Source organism: Phalacrocorax aristotelis, chromosome 3, assembly GCF_949628215.1.
Source record: "Phalacrocorax aristotelis chromosome 3, bGulAri2.1, whole genome shotgun sequence".
In the NCBI taxonomy this organism is placed as follows: Eukaryota; Metazoa; Chordata; class Aves; order Suliformes; family Phalacrocoracidae; genus Phalacrocorax; species Phalacrocorax aristotelis.
Window position 1 is genome coordinate 50,271,921 of NC_134278.1, and position 24,658 is coordinate 50,296,578.

Here is a 24,658-nt window from a genome sequence, read left to right on the forward strand (position 1 = left end):
TTTTAACAAAAGATAGTAATTTCAAAACAAGCTAATATGGGCAGAACAAACGGCAGAACAAACAATACCAGGATGTATTCTGACATGGTCATAGGCTCAACATGCTGACAGGAAGCACCAAAAAACTCTGTCAACGGAGGATTTTGAGCACTAATGTAAATGACAAAAATGGGGTTTTTGTGTGTGTAAAATTCTGTCAAAAAAGTAAGGCACTGAAAAATCTGACATCTGTTTATCTGTTTATAGCTATGGCAAGATTACTCATATTAATTCTTGTTTAAAATGCCATATGAAGGAAAGGCATTTGTGCAAACAAGAGTCATATTTGAATTGTAGATCATGTCTTCACCATCTGTGAGAGCTGTTGGTGTTGCAAAATTAATGTGTTAATGAAATCACAATAATTTCTCTGAAGTAATGGATTCTGAAGCCTAGAATGACTATTTTTTGAACTTTGGTGTCTAGTGGTTTACAACTGGGAAAACCTTTCACAGCTTAATTAGTTCTGCAGCCTTACTTTAAAAAAATTGGCTATGCCTTCACCACACCAATAGTAACACAGAAATGGATTAAATGGAAAGCAGAGAAACAAAACAAAAATGAGCCTGCAATGCAAACTTTTTGCTGTAGTATTTGAAAAGTTGCTAAATAGGCCCTTGCTTGCCAAGGGTTTTACTCAAAGTGACTTGTACACAAGAGTGGGCAAACAGCTCAGAAATAATTCCAGCTTGCCGAAACGTCAAGAATTTGGACTATTCAAACCTCACATAAATGTCCTGACTATTTCCAAGTTTCTCCTTGGATTGAAGGGCAAAGGATGAATGATGCTTTTTGCTTCATGATGCCGTTTTAAAATACCACACCCTTTCCAACTTACTATTTGATACCCCTAATAGAATACTAAATGTTATGGTGTGTTGCAGTTTAGCAGAAATTATTTGCATTCATTTCCAGCAACTTTCTGAGTCCTTTTCTAGTTATAGTTCTTGTGTAGCACAGCATCCCAGACGGTACAGGTGTGCTTAAATTACCACTGAGGAGTAATCAGAGCCATACTGGTATGGATTTTTATGCTTACATATGTGTGTTGTAAGAGCTTATGCCAGCTGAGGATTCTTCTCTGTGGTACAGGTTTAAGATATATAATGTATTTTATAAGGCAGAACTGACATCATGGGAGCCAGAAAAGGGGGTGGCATTCAATTCACCACTATTTTGGAGCAAAAAAAGCATAGTTTTCACAGACATAACTATTTTTGTTCTGCTAGAAAAATAATGTGAGTGTTTAGAGAGCAACTGAAAATTTACTTTTGAAATAACACTATGAAGAGAAGATTGCTTTTCTTACCTGATTTGATTTTATTACTGTGTTGTAGGTATGTGACTGGTGTAAGCACATAAGACACACAAAAGAGTATCTGGATTTTGGGGACGGGGAAAGAAGGCTTCAGTTCTGCAGTGCAAAATGTCTCAATCAGTACAAAATGGACATTTTCTACAAAGAGACACAGGCCAATCTTCCAGCTGGACTGTGCAGTACATTACATCCTCCAGTCGAAAATAAAGCAGAAGGCACTGGGGTGCAGCTGCTGACTCCAGATTCTTGGAATATACCGCTAGCAGATGCTCGGAGAAAAGCCCCATCCCCAGCGTCTGCAGCTGGCCAAATTCAAGGTCCTGGACCATCAGCATCTACCACTGCCTCTCCGTCTGACACTGCCAACTGCTCTGTCACTAAAATCCCCACGCCAGTTCCCAAACCTATTCCCATCAGTGAGAATCCAAATATTCCACCAGTTTCTGTCCAGCCACCTGCTAGCATTGTGCCTCCAATTGGTGTCCCACCTCGCAGTCCTCCCATGGTGATGACAAACCGTGGGCCAGTTCCTCTGCCCATATTCATGGAACAGCAAATTATGCAGCAAATCCGTCCACCATTTATTCGTGGGCCGCCTCACCATGCCTCAAATCCTAACAGCCCTCTGTCAAACCCAATGATTCCTGGAATCGGTCCCCCACCAGGTGGTCCTAGAAATATGGGTCCCACCTCTAGCCCCATGCACAGGCCGATGCTTTCCCCTCATATCCATCCCCCCACAACACCTACCATGCCTGGGAATCCTCCAGGCTTGTTGCCGCCTCCCCCTCCCGGAGCCCCTTTGCCCAGTCTTCCCTTTCCCCCCGTCAGCATGATGCCAAATGGTCCTATGCCTATGCCACAGATGATGAACTTTGGATTGCCATCGCTTGCCCCGCTGGTACCACCCCCAACTCTACTAGTGCCATATCCTGTCATCGTCCCTTTGCCTGTCCCCATCCCCATCCCCATCCCCATCCCTCACATCAACGACTCCAAACCCCCCAATGGCTTCTCCAGCAACGGTGAAAGCTTCATTCCGAGTACCTCCAGCGAGACGCCTGGGGCAAAGCCAACCAATAGCTCTTCATCCCCTCGAGAGTCAAAGCAAGGATCATCCAAATCCTCTGACTCGTCACCGAGCTGCTCAGGCCAGTCCCTAAATCAAGCTCAAGTACTTCAGGAGCACAGTAAAAATGAAGTTGTTGACTTGACTGTCAGACCTAGTAGTCCAGTGAACAGTAAATTTGGTTTCCCTAGTGTGCTACAGGGTCCACAGGACGGTGTGATAGACCTAACAGTAGGCCACCGGTCTAGGCTGCACAATGTTATCCACAGGGCTTTACATGCCCAAGTGAAAGTTGAACGTGAACCTAACAGTGTTGTAAATCTGGCTTTTGGTAGCTCAGACAAAAGGAACTGCAGCGACTGCAGGGACAACTGCAGCCCGGTTGACTCAAAAACGTTACCGTGCAGTGATGGAGCTCACTGCTGTCCTGTCTCCTTGGCCTCCGGCACGCCGGGACTGGAAGCTGGTGCAGCGGTGTGCAACGTCATTGTGAATGGCACGAAGAGCACGGAGGGTTCCAAGAACCCAGAGCCACCCCAGGAGCCGAAAAAGCCCCAGCCCCCGGAGGAGCTGGCGGTGAGCGAGCTGGAGTCAGTTAAGGAGAACAACTGCGCATCAAACTGCCACCTTGAGGGAGATGCTGGCAAGAAGACCGGGGAAGAGCCCCTTGCTGGGGGAGACAAACAGGACCCGAACCTTAACAATCCAGCAGATGAGGACCATGCGTATGCTTTGCGGATGCTGCCCAAGACAGGTTGCGTGATCCAGCCTGTGCCAAAACCAGCAGAAAAGACTGCTATCGCGCCGTGCATTATCTCAACGCCAATACTCAGCACAGGGCCAGAGGATCTGGAGCCACCATTGAAAAGGAGGTGTCTCCGAATTCGAAATCAGAATAAGTAAAGGTTTGTGTAATCACTACTGCCTTCTGTGTGAGTAGAATGAGTATTTTCAGGTATGAGGTCAAACTCGTGTGGATGTGGCCTTTGTGAAACAAGATACGGATCCCAATTTATCAGCACTCTCAGAAGACTATTGGTATTTATGTTTTAATATTGTTCTTTGTGTTGTATTGCATCTGTACTTGTCAGTAGTCCATCCATCAGCAGCCTCATTACACTTTTGCTCACAGAACATTTTGTGACGGTGCTGGCTGTGAAATTATTGTGTTGTGTATGTCAAAGTCAGTGGTTTTCTGCCTAGGATATGGTTTAGGTCTGGGCCATTAATCTGCTTACTTATTCCAGCTGAGTTACACAGCAACTCAAGCCTTCATGATGATGATTGAAATTGCCCTACAGCATAGCACAGAGCAGGATGACCCAGCTGCTTCCTGCTAGCTCAGATCCAATTGACTTACCAAATGGTCATCTCCAATCCTCTTACTTTGGTTGCTTCCAGACTGCACCCTGGCTTTCAGCCAGGCTGTTCTCCGGGGAGTGAACCCCCTCTCCCTGAGCGTTCCTTCCTCAGGTATCGGTGCTGAGGGGCTGCCTGCTGTTTGTCACCTGCCTGCCATAGCTTATCTCAGCAAGACCTGTGCCATGGGGATTTACTCTCTTACCTGAGGTATCTGCCTCTGGTGCAAGTCTCCCACCTTAGAAAGGCAGCCGAGGTTTCCGCCAGCCCTGCAGTTGTTATATGTGTGTGGTTCCTTGTAGGGCTGCAAAGCAAGGCAGAGGTATGGGTAAGTCCACCAAAAACTGTGGCTTGTCCAAGATCAATGCTTCAGAGGCAGAAATCCCCTGCCTTTCATTCCCTATTCCCAGCTTACTGAGTCCCTCTGATAAAACAGCGCCTTTGTAAAACTGTTAGTTTAATATATGTCTGTTGCTTCAAACCTGTGAGCAAGAAACAAATGTAATTGCATTTGTTTAGATTCACAAGTGTGGAGAGCTTCTTTCAGGAGAAGGGAAAATGGTGGGTGTTGCAAGAAATCTGTTCAGCAGTAAAATACTGACGGTTTGCCGGATGTGGCTTGATGACATGCCAGATTTCGTTACAATCCGTAGAATATTCTGTAGCCTCCAGTAAATCCCTGTCCCTGGTGGCACAAGTAGTGACTGCAGTGGTGCAATACGAATATTGCCTTGAAGGGCTTGGCACCTACAACCATAGATAGCAGCACAGGCTGTGGAATCTGGGCCATTGCAACGTCTCCCTGCTCCATCAGTGCAGGCTAATTGCACCACCAAAGATACCGCAGTATAGTCAGGAGTCCCTTTTTATTTGTTAATGTCGCGTTCCCTGTGCTGGCTGCAGTGCTGGAAACATTGCTTCCCTTGATCACAAACAGTATTTATTTACTTTCTTCAGTGGAACAGAACCATTATTCTTTGCTCTCGGCATGTGCTGACACATTTAAAAGATACATTTGTAAGGACAGAGGACAACTATAACTTTCTTGGACTAATAACCAACACATACAATAACTCAGAAGTCAAATGAATATTTAAAATCTGTACACACTCCTAGGTCCTGCTAGTGGGGATCTCCCTACCCACCCTTGAGGTATGGATGGACTAGAAGTCCCTCTCAGCAGCGAGATCCGTATTGCAAACCCCAGTGTGCCACCTTTGGAGCTTGAAAGATTGTCTCCATAAATGTATGCACGCTTTTACCTAGGGGCTGTGATTTGATCTAGTGAGAAGGTCACTATTTGCCTGTATCCCTTTAATTTAATTCTAGGAGAGCCGTAGTTAACCCATCCTTTTCCGCCTTGCTCATGCTCCCCATAGTCATGGTTTGTTTCAACCCAGTGCTAAGAAAGTTGCTCATTTTTATGCTGACACTGCAGTCAAAGACAGGCTGGTTCTTGGCACCTATTTATGCTTGCCCAGACCATCTAGGCTGCAGTAATGCCACCTTTCCAAGGGCCTGATCCCAAGAAGGGTTTAGCATACAGAGCCAAAGCCCTAAAACTCAGAGAGAGTTCTGGCTTCACTGAGTTGTGTATTTTTGCTTGTTGACACGATTATACATGACATCACTTCACAGATAGTATTTGACAAAGAAAGTGGGCAAACTGAACAAGCTGCATTGAAAAGACAAGGAGGATGCTATATCACTTAGTGCCCTCAGCTCTTTGTATTCTCTAAATGTCAGTAATTGCCACTGTGGTTATCCTCAGAAATAACCATTTTCCCATTCACCAAGGAAAGTCTTCACATTTCCAGGCAAGATTAATCTGTCCCAATATAGACATCTGGAATGAAGACACAGCTGAGCTAATTGTCTAAACTCTCTTTAAAATCAACCTAGAGAATCAGGCACTTCCAAGAGACAGCTGAGCTCATCTTGAAGTCGACAACTAAGACAGCTCAGATGAGTTGTGCCCTAGGAGTGCCTATTTCTCCCTGCTGTGAAGGAAACTTAGGGTGACTGGCACAGACATAGATGTCCCCATAGACACCGAAAGTTAAAAAGCCCAGCCTAGGTGTCTGCCTGCCTCTGGGGTTTGTGCAATAGCATAGCATGGCACGGTGGTGGTTATTAGTCTGTGTTCATCCCCTCACGTCTCCACAAAAAGAAAAGTAGCCTCTGTGCAGAAGAGATATGAGACCAGGATCCTCGTGTGCTTCAAGGGAAAGAGGATACCCAAAATACTCTGCAGAAATAAACAGTGTGATAACCATCTCATTCCAGTGGGTACCTCAGTGAAATGCGGGTGGGTTTTGAGCCTCTCAAGGCATGCACAAGTGATTTGTGCAGCTCTGATGATTGATTTGAGGTGAGGACTCTTCGGTTTCATGCAGAGCCCTCCTTTCACTAGTGCTGGTAATAGCTAGTGCAGGGGAGCGGGGGGGTTGCTTAGATTTCTGGCTTCCCAGCAGTCTGTCTGTGAAGGCTGCACAGGGCTCAGAGCCTGACCGTGTCTGTACAGAGGGGACGAGCAGGGGGGGCAGAGCATCAGTGCAGCCCCTTACACAGCAGCCCTGACCTCTGCCGTTCCCATGAGTTCCTCCCGCCCAGGCCTCGGGAAAGGCAGCGGTAAAACCCTGCTCCTTCGGCAGTCTGGTTGTGGGGAGGATCGCTCATGAGAGACTCCCAACCTCACAGAAGTTTTACTAAAATACAAAGAGGATAGGAGCTGCACTAATGATTGTGTGGACTTGGGCCCTTGGAGGTTTGCATAGATTGCACTGGCCACACTCACCCAGGAGAAGAAAAAGTCCAGAGAAAGTCTTTTTCTCTCTTGCTCCGCTCCTACCCTAATTGGAAGATCTGAACATATTGCCCTAATGTGCAACTTTTCGTGGATTTTATTTCACATCAAATTATATGAAAAGAAGGAAATTAGCCAAATATTTTTACGCTAGAGTTCTGGACAGACAGATTGAGTTCACGTAATAGCAACATGGACTCTCTAAAAAGGAATCAATGCAAGCATGACCTTTTCAGGCAGGTTGCCAAACGCTGGATTATTTAATGTACCAATTACTTGATTATTGGAAGTGCTAATCAGCAATATAATCCGTGATGTTAAAGTTTAGTCTTTCCATCAGGATGTGGACTGTCAAGCTGTTCTAGCTTGATGCAATTCAAAGAACCAGCAAAAGATGTCTCAGTGCCAAAGTCCTACTATGATAAAGGAGTGAAGCTAGGAACAATATTTTGTTGAGTGTTATTTTTTCAAGATTGAGCAACATGAGTTTCTAAAATTAGCAGTGTTAGTGTTGCCTGCCTACATGCTTTACGTCCAGGCGGGATCAGTTTTAACCCTCCAGTTTTGGTGTCAAGGTTTCCTAAAGCAAATAAATGGAAACACTAAGGTCTGCTTGGATTTAACATGATAGTTATGGTAAACTAAATTAGAAAATTAAGTGGCACACACTAAACTCACAACTAGCTTCTCTGTGTGTTTGTGTGTTGACTAATCCTATACTGGGGGCAGAAGGGAGGTTTTCTGCTTGTGTCAGCAGAATTCTCTCAGAAGTAATGGAAATAGTAGGAGTATGGCCACCTACAGAGCCAACCCGTATGTCCTGGGGTCAGCATCTGCTGAGTTATAGGTCCAAACCTCCAGCTGTCTAGTCCATACGTTGTAGTCATAAAAATATACAACATGCAGAACGCTCCAGTTCAGAGCAGAAGTAATATATATCCCACTGTGAGCTCCCCTGCCCATAATGGTCCAGCACAAGATTTCCTGCTCTGGTCAGGATTCCTGAGGCAAGGGGCATAGCTATTAACCTCCCTTTCTGCCTTAAGAGTTTTTATCACTCCCCTGTCACTGTAGCATCTACGTACCAGCATCTTAACCTGCCCTCCTCGCTCTGATCAGGATAGAATTTGATATTAAAGGTATACTTGAAAACAGATTTTATATATTTAAACACATTTTTATGCTAATCATCTTCATTGACACAGTACTATGGGCCAGAGCCTTAGCTAATTTTAACTGGATATAGTTCCACTGGTGCTAAACTAATTTAAATCAGCAAGGTAATTGGACTCGTACACTTAACACCTACTCTTCTGGTTCAGAAGTTTTCCTTCACCTGGCTTCTTGTGAGCCTACAGAAATTTTCCATTTATCCAAAGGGGGAGAGGAGAGACTGTTAACACCACAAAGCCTTAAACACATTTGCTTGGAACTGAAGCTTTACCCTTGAGAGCTTCCTGGCTGTAGCAGTGTGATCTTACATTTCAAAATTGCCTGTGTAGTTTCTCAGATATATTAAATCAGAAAAAGGATTTCCCAGGAAAAAGAAAAAAAAAAGATTCTCGATATGGTGAAGTATAAAATGTCATACTTCCAGAGTGGCTTTCAGCTCCCACATCTTGCTGCCGGGGTGTGGGAGCGCTAACTTCCGTCTCGGTGGCAGTAAATAGCAGGCTCATGGTATGCTGCCATAGATCACTGCACACTCTTTGAATCAAAGGAACAAGTGCTGATTTTTGATGGGTTCCTCCTGCTTTTCTGTAAAACCTCCTAGGGCACATGTTTCAAATATGAAATCTGATTCTTCAACCCAATTTAGAAAATAACTACACCTGGTCTGATTTGCAAACGTAGTGAGCATCTAGGGCTGCTGGCAAACAAAGCACAGGGCCAGAACTTCAGCCAGCAAAAAAATGCCGTAGCTTGATTGCCAGACCCACAGAAATTTGCAGAGTCTGTGGCTTCTGCAGGATGTAGCCTACCTGACAGCTCCCAGGACCTGCGACCGCTGACTTCAGAGATCATTCCAGTGCTTACTTGCCTTATTAGTTTTTGTTGTCTTGTGAAATGAAAATTATTTGAACTGAAATAAGCATCTTATCCATGCCATTCCTTAAGCTGGTACAACCAACATTCATATTGAAAAGAGTTACTCATAATTCTTTGCCAGGCTTTAAAGACTGACCAGCCACGTTCATATATATAAGGCCTAATGCTCCTCTTATTTAAGTTGGTGCAAAGGAGATTGGGCTGCATTCAAAAGTGTTAAGTATAAAATGGGCATAGAGGCGGACTGTAGCCTGTTCTTGTGCTGTCGAGCTACCAAAGTCAGTGGTGCAGAGAAAGTTTATGGGGGAAAAAAACACAACTCAGGATTAAATACAATTAAATACAACAAAGAACACAGTAAAACAGATAGGCACCCTTGTAAAACCATCATCTGAGGCAACGATTGCCTTTACATTCAGAGGCTGGATGGTATGTGTCTGGTTGCCACTGGAATTTGATAAGGAGCTGAACACCTAATAGCCTTTGTGAAGCTTCACCCTGAAACAGCCATGACCAACTTCAGTGTGAAGCGGTGAGCTCTGAACAACTGTGAGGAGCTTATAAACTATTTCTCAGTATTATAAGCAATACCTGAAAGTGGGTCAGAAAGGAGCAAAACACTGAGGGCTGTGGTTGCAAAAAAGTTGGACATAATCAAGCAGTGAGTAATAGATTTTAAGATAAAATTAAATCGTGTTAAAAAAAAGCAGTGGGAGGTTCAAGCAAAGCAGAAGCAAAGTTGTTTGAACAAGTAATCAGGAGGAAATCAGACTGTGACCAAGCAAGCTTTTCTGAAGCATTTTTTCTTTCCAGATTACCTGCTGAGTCTCAGCCTGTCTATTTTTAGGTCCCATAGAGCAAAACAGGCAAGTTAAGCACATTCCTGGGTGCCTCCATCAGTCAAGGCCTCATGGCTGAGGCCTACGAATCATTTTCTTATTTACACTGTTTTGATAATGAGCTACGTTTCACTCCTGGGACCAGAGGTTGTGTTTGGAAGCATGTGAGATCATCTCGTGAGAGCTGTGAATTGAAGTAACCTCTGACATTTTGCAGAACCCTCAGCTTCTACCGTGAAAATTTCAGCTAATTAAATAACTGGGCTTGATCCTGTGCAGTACTGTATGCGCTCAGTGCGTCTAATGCAAGTTGAAGGCCCTCAGCACGTTACAGACAGAGGTCCTGCCTCCAACTCATTTGCATGGCTTTACTTCCCCAGACATTATTTTGGTATTTGAAAAGAATGGTATTCCTGTACAACATGTGTCTCAATTTGTAACGATATCCTCCCTGCAGCTGGCTTGCCTTTCCAAGTGTTTCTGAAACATTACTGTCCTAAATTCAAGCCAACCTACAATAACAAATTATCTAGAGGCAAAGAGGCTGAACTGGCTGAACTGTGTTTGTTGAGAGGACGCTCCCACTCTCTGCTGCGCTCCATCTTCGAGTCCCGGTTTTGGACTTTCAGGCTGTGTAATGTAATCATCTTCTCTGGAAGCACACATTTCCAAAAAAAAAAAAAAAAAAAAGTGAAATAACTATTGAGTTCCGACCTCTCTGGAAAGATCTGCATGCCATCATCAGCCAATTGATATTGAAACCTATGGTTAGAGCAATTTTCAGCTATTTATTTGGAGCCCACGTAGTTAAATGTAAAACTTGGTGTTGCCTGCTTATGCTCCAAATATTTATAAGCTTTCATGAACCACTTGTGCTGCCACTTCTAAGTTGCTTATCCAGAGTGAGGGTAAAAAAACCCCTTTCCCACAGGAATTCTCCAACTGAGAGATACTTGAGCACTAGTATAAAAGAAAAGATACATAATGAGGTCACTGAAAATTTGAATTCTAACCCTACTTTTCAAAGTACAGTTAAAATGCTAGTTCTGTTTTATATGAAGCACTTTACCAATTATTGCTGAACTGGTTATCTTGGTGGTAAAATTATTGTTCCTGTTTTCTTGGGGTGGGTAGCAGGGGTGGGAAATAGAGAAAATCTAAAACAATGGTTGGGTCCAATACAGGTCACTCAGTGGTCAGCAGTGCTGGGGATAAGGGATATGCCCTAAGGTGCCTGGCACTGCACCGAGGTCTATGCCAGGTCTCACCTGCTTGTTCCTTATGTGTTCTGGGTGGGTTTTTCCTCTTCCTTCCCCCCAGTACAATCTACCTGACATTTTGGCCACCTGAGCATGCCCCCGTGGCTTTGGATGAGTCTGCATCTGCTCTTGCTTAGGCTGAAATGAAGCAGGATGGGGGCTGTGAACACTAGGGAGAAACCCCATGGGGATGGGGGCAGGCATGCAGCCCAGGATGGTTATGGGCAGAAGGATTGTTGGTGGGAAAATGTTGATTGCTTCCTGATCTGGGATGCTGAAACTTTTCACTAAAAAGATTCAACGCTACTTTGGCAAAAAATTATTATTACTATTACTACTATTATTATTGTTGTTGTCGTCGATGATGATGATTATTTTGTGGCCAACAGTGGTATTTCAGATGAAAAAGCCAGGCCCGGGCATAACCTGGGTGAGGAGGAGGACTCTCATGGGCTGTTGCTCAGCAAGACCCCCATCCTCACCATTCGTCCTCCTCCACACTGCTACCCACAGTTAATCTGCCTTTTTCTGGCTATTTATCTGATTTTACTGAAGAGATCAGCTTGGATAAGAAAATTGAGAAGCACCTCAGAATAGCCAAAAGCCTAGTGGTTTGGGCCCACAGGAGGCTGCTGAAATTCAAGTGTAAGTTTCTATTCTGATTCAGACAAAATCAGAGGCTTAAAGAAGGGTTATCACATCACAGTGGTTGCCTGTTTTCAGGAAAGGAGGGTAGAAACTGTCTGGATTTGGTTTTCCTTCTGTTTTAGTTTTTATGTTTTGGTTTGGTTTTTTTGTTTGTTGTTTTTTTGCAAAAAGATCCTTGCAAAATTTCAGCTTTATACCAGGACAGAATGGCAGAATTATTGAAAATTTTCCGTTTTTTGTTTTAAAAGCGAAGTCATATCTTCTCCCATATCTGCACATGAAGCATCAATGTGGCAAATCAGACTATTCACAGGTCTGCCAAATACACTGGTGCCGCACTAACTGGAAGGCAATGCCTTGCTGTTGTGGAGATATACCCGGTTACCCCATTGTAACGCAGGATCTGGCCCAGGCAGGCTCCGTGATGTGCCATGGGGGCCACAGCCAGACACTGTGGGTGCTACAGCTGAGATTACAAGACCAGAGCTGTGGTGACATTTTCCTCTTTGCATGACTTGCATACATACCTTGAAATACCCCAAAATGTAAACTAGAGAGCCCCTGCAAGTGAGGGCCAGGAGAAAGATGGTGCCATGGGGCAGGGCAGAAGGGCCTGGTTGATATTGGTTTTGTCTTTAGTTCAGATTGAAAGTGAAGGGGAGTTTCATGAATTCACTGAGCAATTGTTCTATAAAAGGTTAAACCATGAGAAACTTCTTTGAAATTATGAAAAATTATATAAAAAGAGTAGAGAGCTTCTGGGGAGGTTGCTGCTTTGAGAAGTAGAAAGTGGTATAGGTGGGAATGGAAGGATGACAACAACAGAAAAATCTGACAGCAGCACTGATGCTGAAATCTGGGGAACTTGAGCACAAACATTCATCTTAGCGTAACAAGACTGGTCTCCTCTGCCTCCCTCCATGGCTGGTGGATAGAGAGGCTCTTCCCAGATGCATTTCAGAGCACCTAATGCAGTGCCTGCTCTGGAGCACCCCTGGGTGTGGGAAGGATCATGAGGACACCAATCCCCCTGGGTTAAAGTTCACAAGCCTGTGCCTCTCCTCCTGTTATCACAAGGAGAGGAAAGGAGAAAGCAGTGCAATTCAGTGGGGAGCTGCTTTCACAAAAAGCTTGACAGTGATGTGAACATGAGGAAGTGGAACTTTAAAATGCTGTGGCATGGGTTCCTGATGGCAGTTGTTTTGCCCAGGAGAATCCAAACCTGAAGGGGAGAGGAGGTGCTGTGTCCCCTGGGTCTGTGCAGAACAAGTTGCATGGTAAAGTCACATTGCTGCTTCATTGTACAGGGGAGGATTTACAGCAGCCCAGGCCATTCTCCCCAAGTATGTGGCTGCTCTCTGCTGAATTTAGGGAACTATTTCCACTGGCAATGAGGAAGGGCTGCATGCTTACCCAGGCCAAGTCTATACTCCTATTTTGTGGGGAGCACTGTCTTTGTGGAAGTGTATAATGGAAGGAAGAAACTACTCTTCTCTTTGCTTCATGCTGTATCCCTACCATAGAGCCTGGGTCTTGCAACAAAGCAGTCAGGAGCAGACTCTGCTGCTAGATAGCTGGGTTTTGAACAATTGTTACCAAATTTGGATGGGGTAGAGGACTTCATTTCTGCCTTGGTTCTCTTCAGTGAATTGGCTACCTGGTAAATACAGGAGTGACGAGCCCACATCTTCTTGGTGACTTTCAGGGTCTCTCCCACAGGGATGATTCCTTTGTTCCGTCTTTTTAAGAGGTGATTTTCCCTTGGGCAGTGCAGGAGCATGAAGAAGAGCCTGGAACTGTATTTCCTCCATTTCCCTGCTAGGTAACAAGGGCTTAGTGACATACATCCCTGTTCCTAACTTCACTAGCTAGTTTCATGGTTCAGTTTAACATATATTGAATGAGTTTAGTGAGGGACAATGCTAAATGTTCCAGCAAGGGACCAAACATAGATGTAAGCTGGTAAAATTTCCCCAAAGGCTTTTCTAGGGATAGATGCAGGGAAGCAGGAGTCAGCACACAGCAGATCTTCTGCTTTCCAGTTCATGTTTCTTCCTCAAGGTCCTTCCCTAACTGCAAGGCAACTGGATATGATTGCAAGCACAGCCTCTGGTGCACCCCTGCAACAATTAAGTCACAGAGTTGGGGTTGACTAAGCTGTCCTTACCACTTCTGCCTAAGCATAAAAGAAGGGCAAAGCCCAAGCCTCTTCCCCAATGCATTCCTTGAAGTCACAGTGTCTGCTCAGATTACGGCTTGTGTTTCAGTAGGCAGGAGAGCCCGGGTTGCATATCTGACCCAAAGCTGAGAAGGTTCCATAGCTTACAAGACCAGAGCAGAAGGAAAACACCACCTTTGAAATCAAGGGATGGTGCTTAAGGACCCTGCTCGTTGTGCCATTCGTGCTAAAGGCCTCCCTTGACTCTTGGAATGTGGCATCCCTTCAGTTAGCTCATGGAAAGATAAATCATCAAGTATTCAAAGGGGAAGGTTTTAATGAAGAAGCTTGAACTGCTTTAAGAATTGCTAAAAAAAAAATTACAGAACTATTACAAGTAACAGATGATTCCGGAGTGCTTCCAGGGCTGAGCTTGCTCCCATGCTGACTTTAGCTGCACTCTTGTGGTTTATCTTCAGAGGAGTTTCCCTGAGAAAATAATTGCAGTGCCTTTACTCTAGGGCCATGCATGTCCCAGATGAACTAGGCCTCTTTTAGCGCATCAGCATTCATTGTCCGGGTGAATTAAGTGCTGTGCTAAATGATGGAAACTCTGCCATGCCAGCCCACATCAACGGTTGCCTCAATGCTCCCCACCCAGTCTCTTAATTTTTTTCTGAACAATAAGATGTGAATCTGGAGACAGGAATGTTCAATGGAGCACAGAATGAGGGGGAAGTAACCATGGAAAAAACTGTGCGTGTCTGCGTGCACGCGTGTGTCCAAAGCCATGTCAATGACATGGCCCCTTTGAGGAGGTAGGACATGACTGGGGAGGGCACTGGGTAGAAGCAGCTATTTCTGGTGGCTGTCACTGCCAGCAGGAGTGTGCTGCCAGCGTGGCAACACTCGGCTTGTGGGGCAGCTCTGGGAATGGGCACACGGGGATCAGTGCTTGGATATGGGGGAGCAGGAGAAGGAAATGTGCCTGCAGCCAAGCTACCCAGCTCTGAGGCATGGAGACATGGAGGGGGAGTGGAGCGAGGAGCTCTTCTAGCAATTGGCTCTTGCACGCAGGGCCAAGCTTCCCACCACACCAGTCCCAGGGGCTGTGCAGGACAAAGCAGGACGAAGGGCTGTAGGTCTGCAGCAGCACCTGGAAAGACTGGCTAGCTGCAGGAAGGGAAGAGGGAAGCTTGCTGGGGAGGCTTTGCCCTAGTTGCCAAACTCTCCTGCAAAGCTATAACTCTGTGCTGTTTTGAGCAAGGATTTAAATCCTCATGTGTCAGGGTATAAACCAAAGAGAAAGCTTTTCATTGGTGCAGCCTGTTTCATAGCTGCCTGTTGCTGAGGTTACGACTAACAGCCACAGAGGCCATCAGTATGACTCTCACCTACTGTTCAGAGGAGCACTGCCTCGTTATCTGAGTGTCATCTGCCTGAGCTGGGTCATCATCCAGTTAGTTATTCTCCTTTTGCCCCCCTGCATTGACAGTGGGGCAGAAATGAGCCTTCCTTCTTGTTCTCTTTCTGTCATCTTTTCCATGCTACCTCCTGGTGTTGGAACTTCAGCCCACCTCCCAGCATCAGCCCAGACCTACTTAGCTTTGAAAAACAGGCAAAATCCAGTGTTCTCACCTCAGTGCAACTCACATAAGCTCAACTCCATGGATTTATGCTTATGAAAATTATTATTTTGTGGCTGATGCAATTCTTCCATCTGATCAGTGATATTCGATGTGTGTTGAGGGCAAGTTCAGCTGGGGTGAAGAGCATATGTCACTCCCCTAAAAAGTAATTTGTTTTTTGGGGGAGATATAAATAGCTGACTTTATTGTGCTGGTCATGCATGCTGGTGTTGGCACAAGGTGTATAATGTCTAACTGTGAAGTGGTGATGACTGGTGTGTTCTCATTTCCTCATAGAACTTTGCATGCTATGCCTGATATGGATTTTTATTCTATCACGTGATCGCTACAAAGATGCATTCATCAAACACAATGACTGCCATATGAGCCAATCAACAGGGAAGGTCCTTCTCTCCAATCTGCACAGTCTGTTACACTGAGTCAGTCTGCAGTAGGGGAGAATAGACATGACTTACAAAGCTAGCTGACTGCTCCGGGCAGAAAGCATTGAGGCTAGGGAACTTCTTAATGTCCTCCCTCCCAAATCACTTATCAGTCTGTGCTATGCCATGACATTCAAGAGCGATTAGTGAGGGGTGGAAAATTGTTTCCATTGATGTGTGGAAAGAGAGGAGCACACAAAATACCTGAAGTGCAGAGTGAAGTTTCATACAGACATTACAGATTTTATTTTCTCTGCTTCCCTTTTTAGTTAATCTCAGAGCAAGATTTCAAGCCAAAAAGTGACAGAAAGCAGTTATGTACTTTATGGGGAGTACTTAGTAGGTGGATACATCCCAGCTCTCCGTCTAGTTCTTGTCCACAGCTCTCTGTACACACAAAGCTGCTCATCCTGCTGGGCACATTGCCCGAAAGCCCAAATGTTACTCCTTAACCTAGATATAGTGGTCTGCATGCTCTGGGAGTTTATGCTTGTCAACATATTCAATATGCCTTCCAGTCTCTGTTTTAAGAAGGGTGGAGGTTTGGCAGGGGGATATGAGCACAGTGACGAGAGGTTGGCAGATGAGGGGCAGAGGAGCCAGTGTGAAGGGGAGATAGTGGAGCAGACTGAAAACGAAAATGTGGCCCAACACCAAAATTAAGGCTGATAAGTACTTCAGAGTTTCAGTCTGAATCTTTAGGGGACAGCAGAACCCATCCAAGGAGACAGAGTCCAAAGCACACTGTGCAGAGAGAGAGGACAGTCCCTGCTAGGCAGTCTACATGGTCAACTGAGAAGGGAAGCAGAAGCACGTGAGGCCATGGTGTATCACCCAGTAGCCCCTACATAAACTAAGACATCAGGAGCTTAAAACCACTGGTTTTAACCACTGGTGTGTTGTTAGTTGCATTAGATTGATGAGAAGGTGATCTGGGTTTTCAAAATCATGATTCCAAAGATTTTCATGACCTTGACCTTCACCACTGGCAAAGCTCACCTTATTTTAGGGGAGCTATCATGCAGCTTTCTGAAGGCCTCAAGTCAGTAAAGCTGTGTTTGCTGTGGTATTGTTCATCCAGTCAAAGCACTGGTGGGCTTCAGAAAGTGTTGTCTGAATAAGTCCTGTGGGATGCATTCCTTTTGTGTCAAAAAAAAAACAAAAGAGAAAAGAAAGAAAGCAAAAGCCAAAAACATCTGGTCAGATAACAGGACAAAAATGGACCTGGAAATGAGGACCAGGATAGAAAAAGGGAACAACTGGAAAGTTAAATTCTTTGCCTAATTCTGTGATCTGGTCTAGCAGGACCTGGTGGGTTTTGTTCTCATGTCATACATGGTCCATGCAAATGTATGTGTTCAACACTGAAAATATCAGATCTTGGTAGCAGTTTACCTCAGTAAGAGTAATGACTAGTTCTACTTTGGGTCCTAAAATGCCTTTATTTGAATTTTGTTTTTCATGCTAGGCAGTGTCAGTCACCATGCTCTGCTGGCTGTGGCACCCTGGTGCTGTAGCTGCTATGGTGGTGGTACAAGACTGGTTGCAGACCATCCCAAGAAAGGACCGAGGACGTTGTGGGGAACTCCAGTCCAACCTCCCTCATTGCAGCTCGGTTTTGCTGTGTTGAGCATGCATCTGTCCTTTGTAGGACTGGGGATGGGCCAAGAGAGGTGTCTTCAGTTTGCATGCATAGTGCGGATAGTACCTACAGAGTTAGCTCTGTTAGTGGGAGATGTGTATTTATTTACGTGCAAGTAGAGCTGTCTCTGGGTACCATCTCAATTTCTCTGTAAGACTGATGAGCCTGGGGAGCTGCACACCAGCCTGTGCAATGACATGTCTCTGGGGAGCTCTGGCACGTGTGGTGTTCCCCATCCCAGGTGCTGTGGGTCCTGGACCAAATGCTTCTCCTTCTCTGACTCCACTTTCCTGCCTGTGCCGTGCAAGTGGTACCTCTCAGCTCTGTAAAGGACACTGAGATCAAGGGGTGAAGGGTACTGTATAATTGCAAAGTATCATTATTCACCCATGCTCTTATAGAAGGAAGGGCACCCTATGAAACTCAGAGAATAAACTATTATTATATTGGTTTCCAGCTTTTTATTGCAGGAATTCCTCCATCTTCCTTCTTAGTGGCCTCGGAGGCTGCGTATACCAACAGCCCTTGCGGCACAAGGGGCAGCCAAGGCTGAAGCGGTGGGCTTGTGTCTCTGACCGGCTGCCCGCCCAGCGTGAGGCTGCATGCAAGCTCAGGTGGTGCCCAGCCTGCCTGTGATGAGTCTCCCACTGCTTGCCCTGACCACCTCTGCTTGTCTGCTTTGCAGGAATGTTCACGGACAGGGTACCTTGCATGGAGAAAGGGAGCAGAGCAAACCATGTCACTCCACCGAATGACACCAGCTGGTCCGCTCACCACCCCTCTGGCTGAAAGTCCAGCAAAGAAAGCAGCTTCCTGTCACAAAGCCCCTCCGAGGAAGCCTCGGTCCCACGGGTGCCTTTACCCAGAAGACAGCACATCATGGACCCACACAGTGTGCTCAGCATTCCTGCGACCACCCCTCTTCTCCTCCAAGGAACACTTTTTCCTCTTGGTTTCTTGCTGGGGGGATTTTTCACCCTGGTTTCAAAAACCACACGGACCAACATAGGTACTTTTCCCTCTCTGACTTCAAAGTTCAGATATTTGAGACTGGACAATGATACGGATTATTTTTTTTTTTATTTTTTTTTCCTTCGAAAAACTGCTGTGGTTTTGCTGCTACACTAAGAATCGTGATTTGCATTGTATGGTTTTGGACCTATTCAAGTTTTGATGGGGGAAAGGGGTAATACTGGAGTAGCAACGCTTCAGAGTCATCTCTGTCCTACCCATGATGCACTTTTAAATGAAGAGTTAGAATATTTTATTGGCTAATATACTTTCCTTGTTATTTTTACAAAGGCCACCTTTATCCTTTCTAATGCCATATTTTCAGTGTTACACTTTTATGGCTTTTAATTTTTGATTTGACAGATGTAAGAAGCAGCATGAATAGTTTATACTGTGGTTTTTCAGAGACTGAATGCCAAGAGAACTCAGTAAATGTTTATTCTTCTCAGCTTTCTCTTTAAATTCCCCTAAATAGCGCCCCATTTGGGAACAGAGCAAGAGTGTTGAACTAAAGACCAAAATTCCCTCAAGGTGTAAAATAATCTGAGGGGAATATTTGCTGGGCGTCACGAAAGACTTGGATGAAATTTCAACCCTGATGGTTTTCAGTGATCCAGGAAGGCAGTGAGACAATCTCTCCATATGCATAGCCCTTTCATGATAATTAGAATGGTATGGACAAACCAATGAAAACAAGGGTAAAGTGAGAAAGATCCCCCATGATTCTGTTTCACTGTTTGCTTTCTCCTGTCATGGTTAAGAGAAATGTGCAATTCGATCCTCAATCAGTGGGTGGAGGATAACAGGGTAGAATTTACTTGTGTGCACTTGTACAGTTGTAGCCAAGAGTCCAAAAGTACACTAGAGCATGTTATACTGGCACTGAATTGGTAAGAGAGTCGTGGAGTATCCCATTCTGACAAATACAAAAAAAAAAGAGAAAAGAAAAAAAAAAACAAAAAACCCCACAAAACCCCACAAAAAAATCAAAAACAAACAAAAAAAGGAAAAAAAATTCAGATCACCTTGTGATTCAGTGTAACTGTTTACTAACTCGAATAAAGCAATTGTTCACTCTTGAGTGTTCAGAGTACACCTTTTCTATAAGGCTGCTGCGGGGAAGTGAGCAGTTTGCAGGAACAGTGTCTCTGATGGTGTCAGCGGTGTTGGGAGCAAGGTGGCAGAGTCAGCTGAATCAGAGCCTTGTAGTGATGGTGCACTATGAGCATTATGTATATACTGTATTTCTATATTTTCCTTTGTACAGATTCACTTAAGTCAAGCTACTGTTTTACAGGTGCTCCTTATTTATTAGAGCTGTGAAAGCTTGGAAAACACACCGGGCGAGTAAGCTCGCTTTTTAAAAAAAAAAAAAAAAAAAAAAAAAAGAGGGGGGAATCCAACAACTCCTGAGTCTAGGGAGAGAGCTCAAAGAGATACTGATGAAACATCTTCAAGAGAGCAAGAATCTGCAGCACCCTCAGTGTGCTCTGCTTTCCTTTTGGGCTTGCAACGCTTTTCTCTCTCCCTGACTGGTGTCAGATTTATTAAAAGAAAATAAATCTCCAAGAAAAAAAAATGCACTTAAATGTGCTGTTGTTTTATTATTATTATTTCCTTTTTGTGCATGCGGTTATTCATTCCTCTACCTGCCTGGTCACAGATCAAACAAAACTCAGTCTGAAGTCTTGGCAAAATATGTGTAAGTGTTCTTGGAGGCTGTATCTGTGTCCCTCCCATTCTCGCTCCTCCCTCATCACCTCTCAGTTTCTGCAGTGTTCAAGGCATGGGGGAAACCACCCCGCCTGCACTTAGCGGAGTTATTAGGTCCTGATCTTAGAGAAGAGCCCTGGATGGATGCACTGGCTGTGGCTTCATTCATTTCAAGGGGACCTGTGCAAGCACAGTTCACTCATGCTGCATTTGGGGCTCTGTATCAAGTGTGTTCTACCCATCCTTTTGTAAGGACAGGGTTTTTCTATGCATGAACTCACCCTGAAATCAAGCCTACGTTCTTCAATGCACCAAACTCCTCCCAAATGCTCCCAAAACTCTGCAATAGCAACATATTTGCAGGCCCTTAGCTACCTCGTGCAATAGCGTTTGCTTCCCAGCTCTTGGCCAGCACAGCCAGCACTGCTGATGGAGGGGTTTGAAATGTCCGGTGAGCTCTGTAACTAGTTGAATGATTTCTTTAAGCAGCCATGTAAGGCAAATGACAACAGCATAAGCATGCCTTCTTGGAAGGGCGCGTAGAGCAAAGCTTGTCTCCCTAGTAAACAGCTTGCTGCATCTCTATTTATTCATCTGAACTTGGCTGTAAAATGAAGGCCGTGTGTATTGATTTTGCTTTTGTCAGTGGTCCAGAATTGTTAGCACACATTTTCACTCTTCTGAAAAACAACAGACTCTTTAGAGAAATCTTTCTCTCTCGTGAACTGCTTTTTCCAGAAATGGAATCAGCTTGTCAAAAATCATCAGGACAGCAGAGGTAGGGAAAGCGATCTAGGCTGGAGCTGGCTTCATGCATTTCCAATGATCACAAAGTTACCTTAGCTTTCCTGAAAATTTGCCCACCTTACATTTTCTTAACAACTTACCGCAAAATTCAGATGCTTTGGACAGTTGAATCAGTTCATTGTTTGCTATTTTAAAAATATCTACAGCTGCATATCTGGGGAGAAATCTCCAAGTACACATAAACCTTCAGCAAAATGTAGACCAAATGGTACGATACATTATGCAAAAGAAACCTGCTTTATTTTTGAGGCCAAATCCATCCCTTGTACGATGCCAACAAAATGAGTGGAATTACACAAAGGATGTAAGAAGGTCCTTCGCAATTAATGGGAACCCAGCAAAGGCTTACAGAGTGGTGTTTGCTCACTGCTGACATTATTTATTACGCACTAAGACCTATTAGTCAAGCCAAGCTCTTTCCTGGAGAACTCACCATCAAGGAACCAGACAAAGAAAATCCTGATGCACTGGGAGATACAGGGGAAGGTTCCTGCGTGCAGCAGCAATCACTCCAGCTTTTGCACACGTGCAGTTCTGAGATGTAGAGACTCTCTTCACGAGCAGAGAGAGGCAGCTTTGCCTCAGGTCTCTAAGCAGCCGGCCCAGTGTGCATCCCGTCACACTGCCGGGGCAGGGGGTAGTTTGCTGTGATCAAGCCACACGGGTACTTCTGCTGGCACTGAATTCTTGCTGTCAGTGAGAATTCTGCCCTTGTGATAAGAGGGGGTCCGCTTGCTGCAAACACTCTGCATTAATTACCTCCTGTGTTGTCTTAGATGATTTTTAGGGCTTTATATTTTTCAGAACTACTACACACAGCAGTATTTGAGTGGCCCAATTCTGTGAATAAGAAGGTCCCTCAAAATGAAAACATTTTGTCCTTTTTCCATGCTAAATGATAGAAATAAATTTGCTTTGTTCAAATAAGCGCTGCACGCCAAATTTACAAGGATGCTTATCCAAGTGAGATATCCCATTCTGAGGTCCATATTTGGACACCCAAATCAACACTCAGCCAAACACATGCATGAGGCATTTCAGTGCCATTTGGAGTGTCCATATATAGAACTGGATGCCCTAACTTCATTGCCTTTGTTTTAAAAATAGTCCTGGAATATGTAAAGACATCATTTAATAACAACTATGACAAACATTCTGTGCTCAAACTAAGAACAAATTTGCTGGTGCTGGTACAGGTTGATTCCCCTGGAATGTCTCTGGATTTACAGGAGTGTAACTCAGAATAAGCAATGGCCCCTTGAGTTGCTTTGCCTTCCACTCCTACCTAACGCTGACTTGATATGTGGGACCTCTGAGTATGGGAAGGTGGTACTTGGGCAGTATCCACACACACGCATGCAGCAGAGGGAGAGAGAGTTGGGAATTGAGTTGAACGTGCTTCATACTAAATATAGCTGCTCAAATGTCTTGAAATAGGTAGAACAGGTTTACATAGCCTTGCACACATTTTACTTGTCATTTATGTGGTATTGGGTAAAGAAATGCAATGCTACCTTGAGCACCACTGGAATATTTTTCACAAAGCGTAGGATGCACCAGAAAAACACACAGACCTGTGAAAAATACAGCAGCTCCTGGTTGCTTCCTTCCAGCAACAGTGGGAGCACGGCCCCTTGGAGGTGCAATGGATGCTGGCTGCAGAGTGCTGCAGCACCACTGAGGGAGATGTGGTCTCTGACACAGCAGTGCTCCTCAGGCCCGTCATGTTGGCTGGTCAAGACCTGTTGGGACGTGAACTTCTATGGCACTGCAGGGAACTGATCCAGCCACGAGGCATGAACGAGTATATATGAGTAAAATACATGAGTAACTCAGGCTGCTGACACTCTTTTCTCAGAGGTGTTCCCTGGTGTCTAAAGCATCACCTACCTACTGCAGCAGGTAAGTGTCCCAGCCACTTCACCTGCTGCTCTACTGAAGTAGTTTTCCAATACAAGATATGGAGAGGCAGCCAGGTGCGCTGACCAGGACCTTTCCTTACAAGTGATGCAAACACCTAGAAGTTGTGTGTCCCTGCATCGAATGCCCAGGCACCTGGCTGTCATGGAAGAAGGGGCAGCCTCGCCTGCTCCTCCTACGTGGGGCTTGTCAGCATCTGGGCAGCCCACGCTGCAGGTGGGATGCTGCCCAAACTGAGGAGGAAAGCTTGGTTATTATTAGCTGGTAAGATAGCTGAGGACAGAGATGTGTTGTGATTCCCACCCCTCAGCAGGACTACTTTTCCTTTGAAAGACCTTGTTGCACCGATTTAGTAAAATAAAAAGGCTTGAGGAAGAAGTAATGCTGACTTCTTTTCCAGAAAAGCATTGTGGTTAGGGGGCTTGCCCAGGGGCACTCCCCTTCTACAGCTGAAGGAATCAAGCCCACATAGGCCCCCACAAAACAAGGTGCTGGGAGAGGGTCTCATCCCTTCCTGTGTCCGAGGCCGGGATTGATGAGATACAAACTCTCCCAGCCTGCCCACCAGGACACAAGCTACTCCAAGAAAGGCCAAAGAGGTGCTTGTCACTCCTTGTGGAAGAGGTGCAAATCTGACACCCGCAGGGCTGGGAGGAGGGAGCACAGCCCTCGAATTAGTGCTTGAGGCTCTCCCCTGGAACAAGGACACCTGCTTCTGCTTCCAAAATGGCTTCAGAGTTGCTGCAGTGGATACTGACCCATTACAGACCCCCTCCCCGAGGCAAAGGAGGGTGGGCAGCCGCAGAGGTCCCCAGGGGCCACAGCGCTGGCGGTGTCACCTGGTTGGCTTTAGAGCATGGAAGCACACCAGGCTGGCAGGAGTGCACTGGCAGGCCTGTCCCAGGTTTGCTGTGTGATGCTGTGTGCTTTCGCATTACCCACCCTCACCTCCTGGAGTACCTCGGGAGACACGTTTTTCAGTTCTTACCAAGGGAGACCGATTTATTGCCTCATGATTGTTAGCGCGGTCTTTGACATGACAGACATTACCACATACGTGAAATGTAATGTTTGGGGGAGGGGACGACACAGCTCGGGAGCAGCCCACTATTTAGCTCGCAGGTATCTTTTTAAGCATAAGCCTAAGCAGGCGCCCAGGCACTGAAGCGCAGCTGGATGCTGGGGAAAGCTGGCTGCCGCCCGCCTGCGCGAGAGGTCTGGTGAGATGATTTACGGGCAGGGTCAGGTAGAGGAGCTGACACAAACGGGTCAGAGAGGACGGGTGCCAGCCCACAGGCTTATTGTCGGTCGACATCCAGGGAACGGGGCGGGAAGCGGGGGTAGTGTGAGTCGAATTCCTTAATAATGTGAATTATAAAATAATTTCCTGTGTTAGGGGTTAGGAAAGAGAGCGAAGGACCCAGAGATCTTCCAAACAGAAAACAGCTTTTGTTAAGGCTTTTGGCCTAAGGAGTTTGGGGGGGGGTGGGGTGGGAAGGGAAAGTGCTGGCACATTTTTGGCTGGAAGCCTCAGACAACATATTTTTTATTCTAGTCTTTATTTTTCAAAATAAAATCATGGCAAGGCAGCAACAAAGAGGGGGGAAGAGGGTGAAATTAGGGGGAACGGTACCCAAGTACTTCCCTCTTCTTTCTGTCCCTGCCATTAAACACACAGGGTCTCCTTTATTATGTACAGTAGCGGGATTAAGCCAGCGGCCCAAGGGCTAGGAATGCAACAAGATACTTTTACACTTATTGATCCTTTTTTTTTTTTTTTAGGGAGATTGTTTTCATGAAAGTTTAATTCACCTTTTTTTAGCTTTTGAGTCTAACTGCTACACATTTTATCCCGCTTCTTTGTGGAATGCTAAATCCATCGGTAGGTTTTAGTTTTCCTGGTGTAACTTTTCAGAAACTGTATATCTGCATAGCAACCCCACTGCAGGC

The 24,658-nt window shown here is 45.3% G+C and overlaps 1 protein-coding gene across 2 annotated transcripts in view; it reads left to right on the forward strand.

Annotated features, from left to right (window-relative positions):
• SOBP (sine oculis binding protein homolog) overlaps positions 1-19,349 on the forward strand; it is a 116,946-nt gene extending 97,597 nt beyond the window's left edge. For both annotated transcript variants that reach the window (XM_075087401.1, XM_075087400.1), the window contains 2 exons: positions 1,377-3,331; positions 17,943-19,349. In XM_075087401.1, coding sequence (XP_074943502.1) covers positions 1,377-3,329 — 1,953 coding nt within the window. In that variant the 3' untranslated portion in view covers positions 3,330-3,331; positions 17,943-19,349. The remainder of the gene's footprint in view (positions 1-1,376; positions 3,332-17,942) is intronic.
• Positions 19,350-24,658: the final 5,309 nt, after the last annotated feature.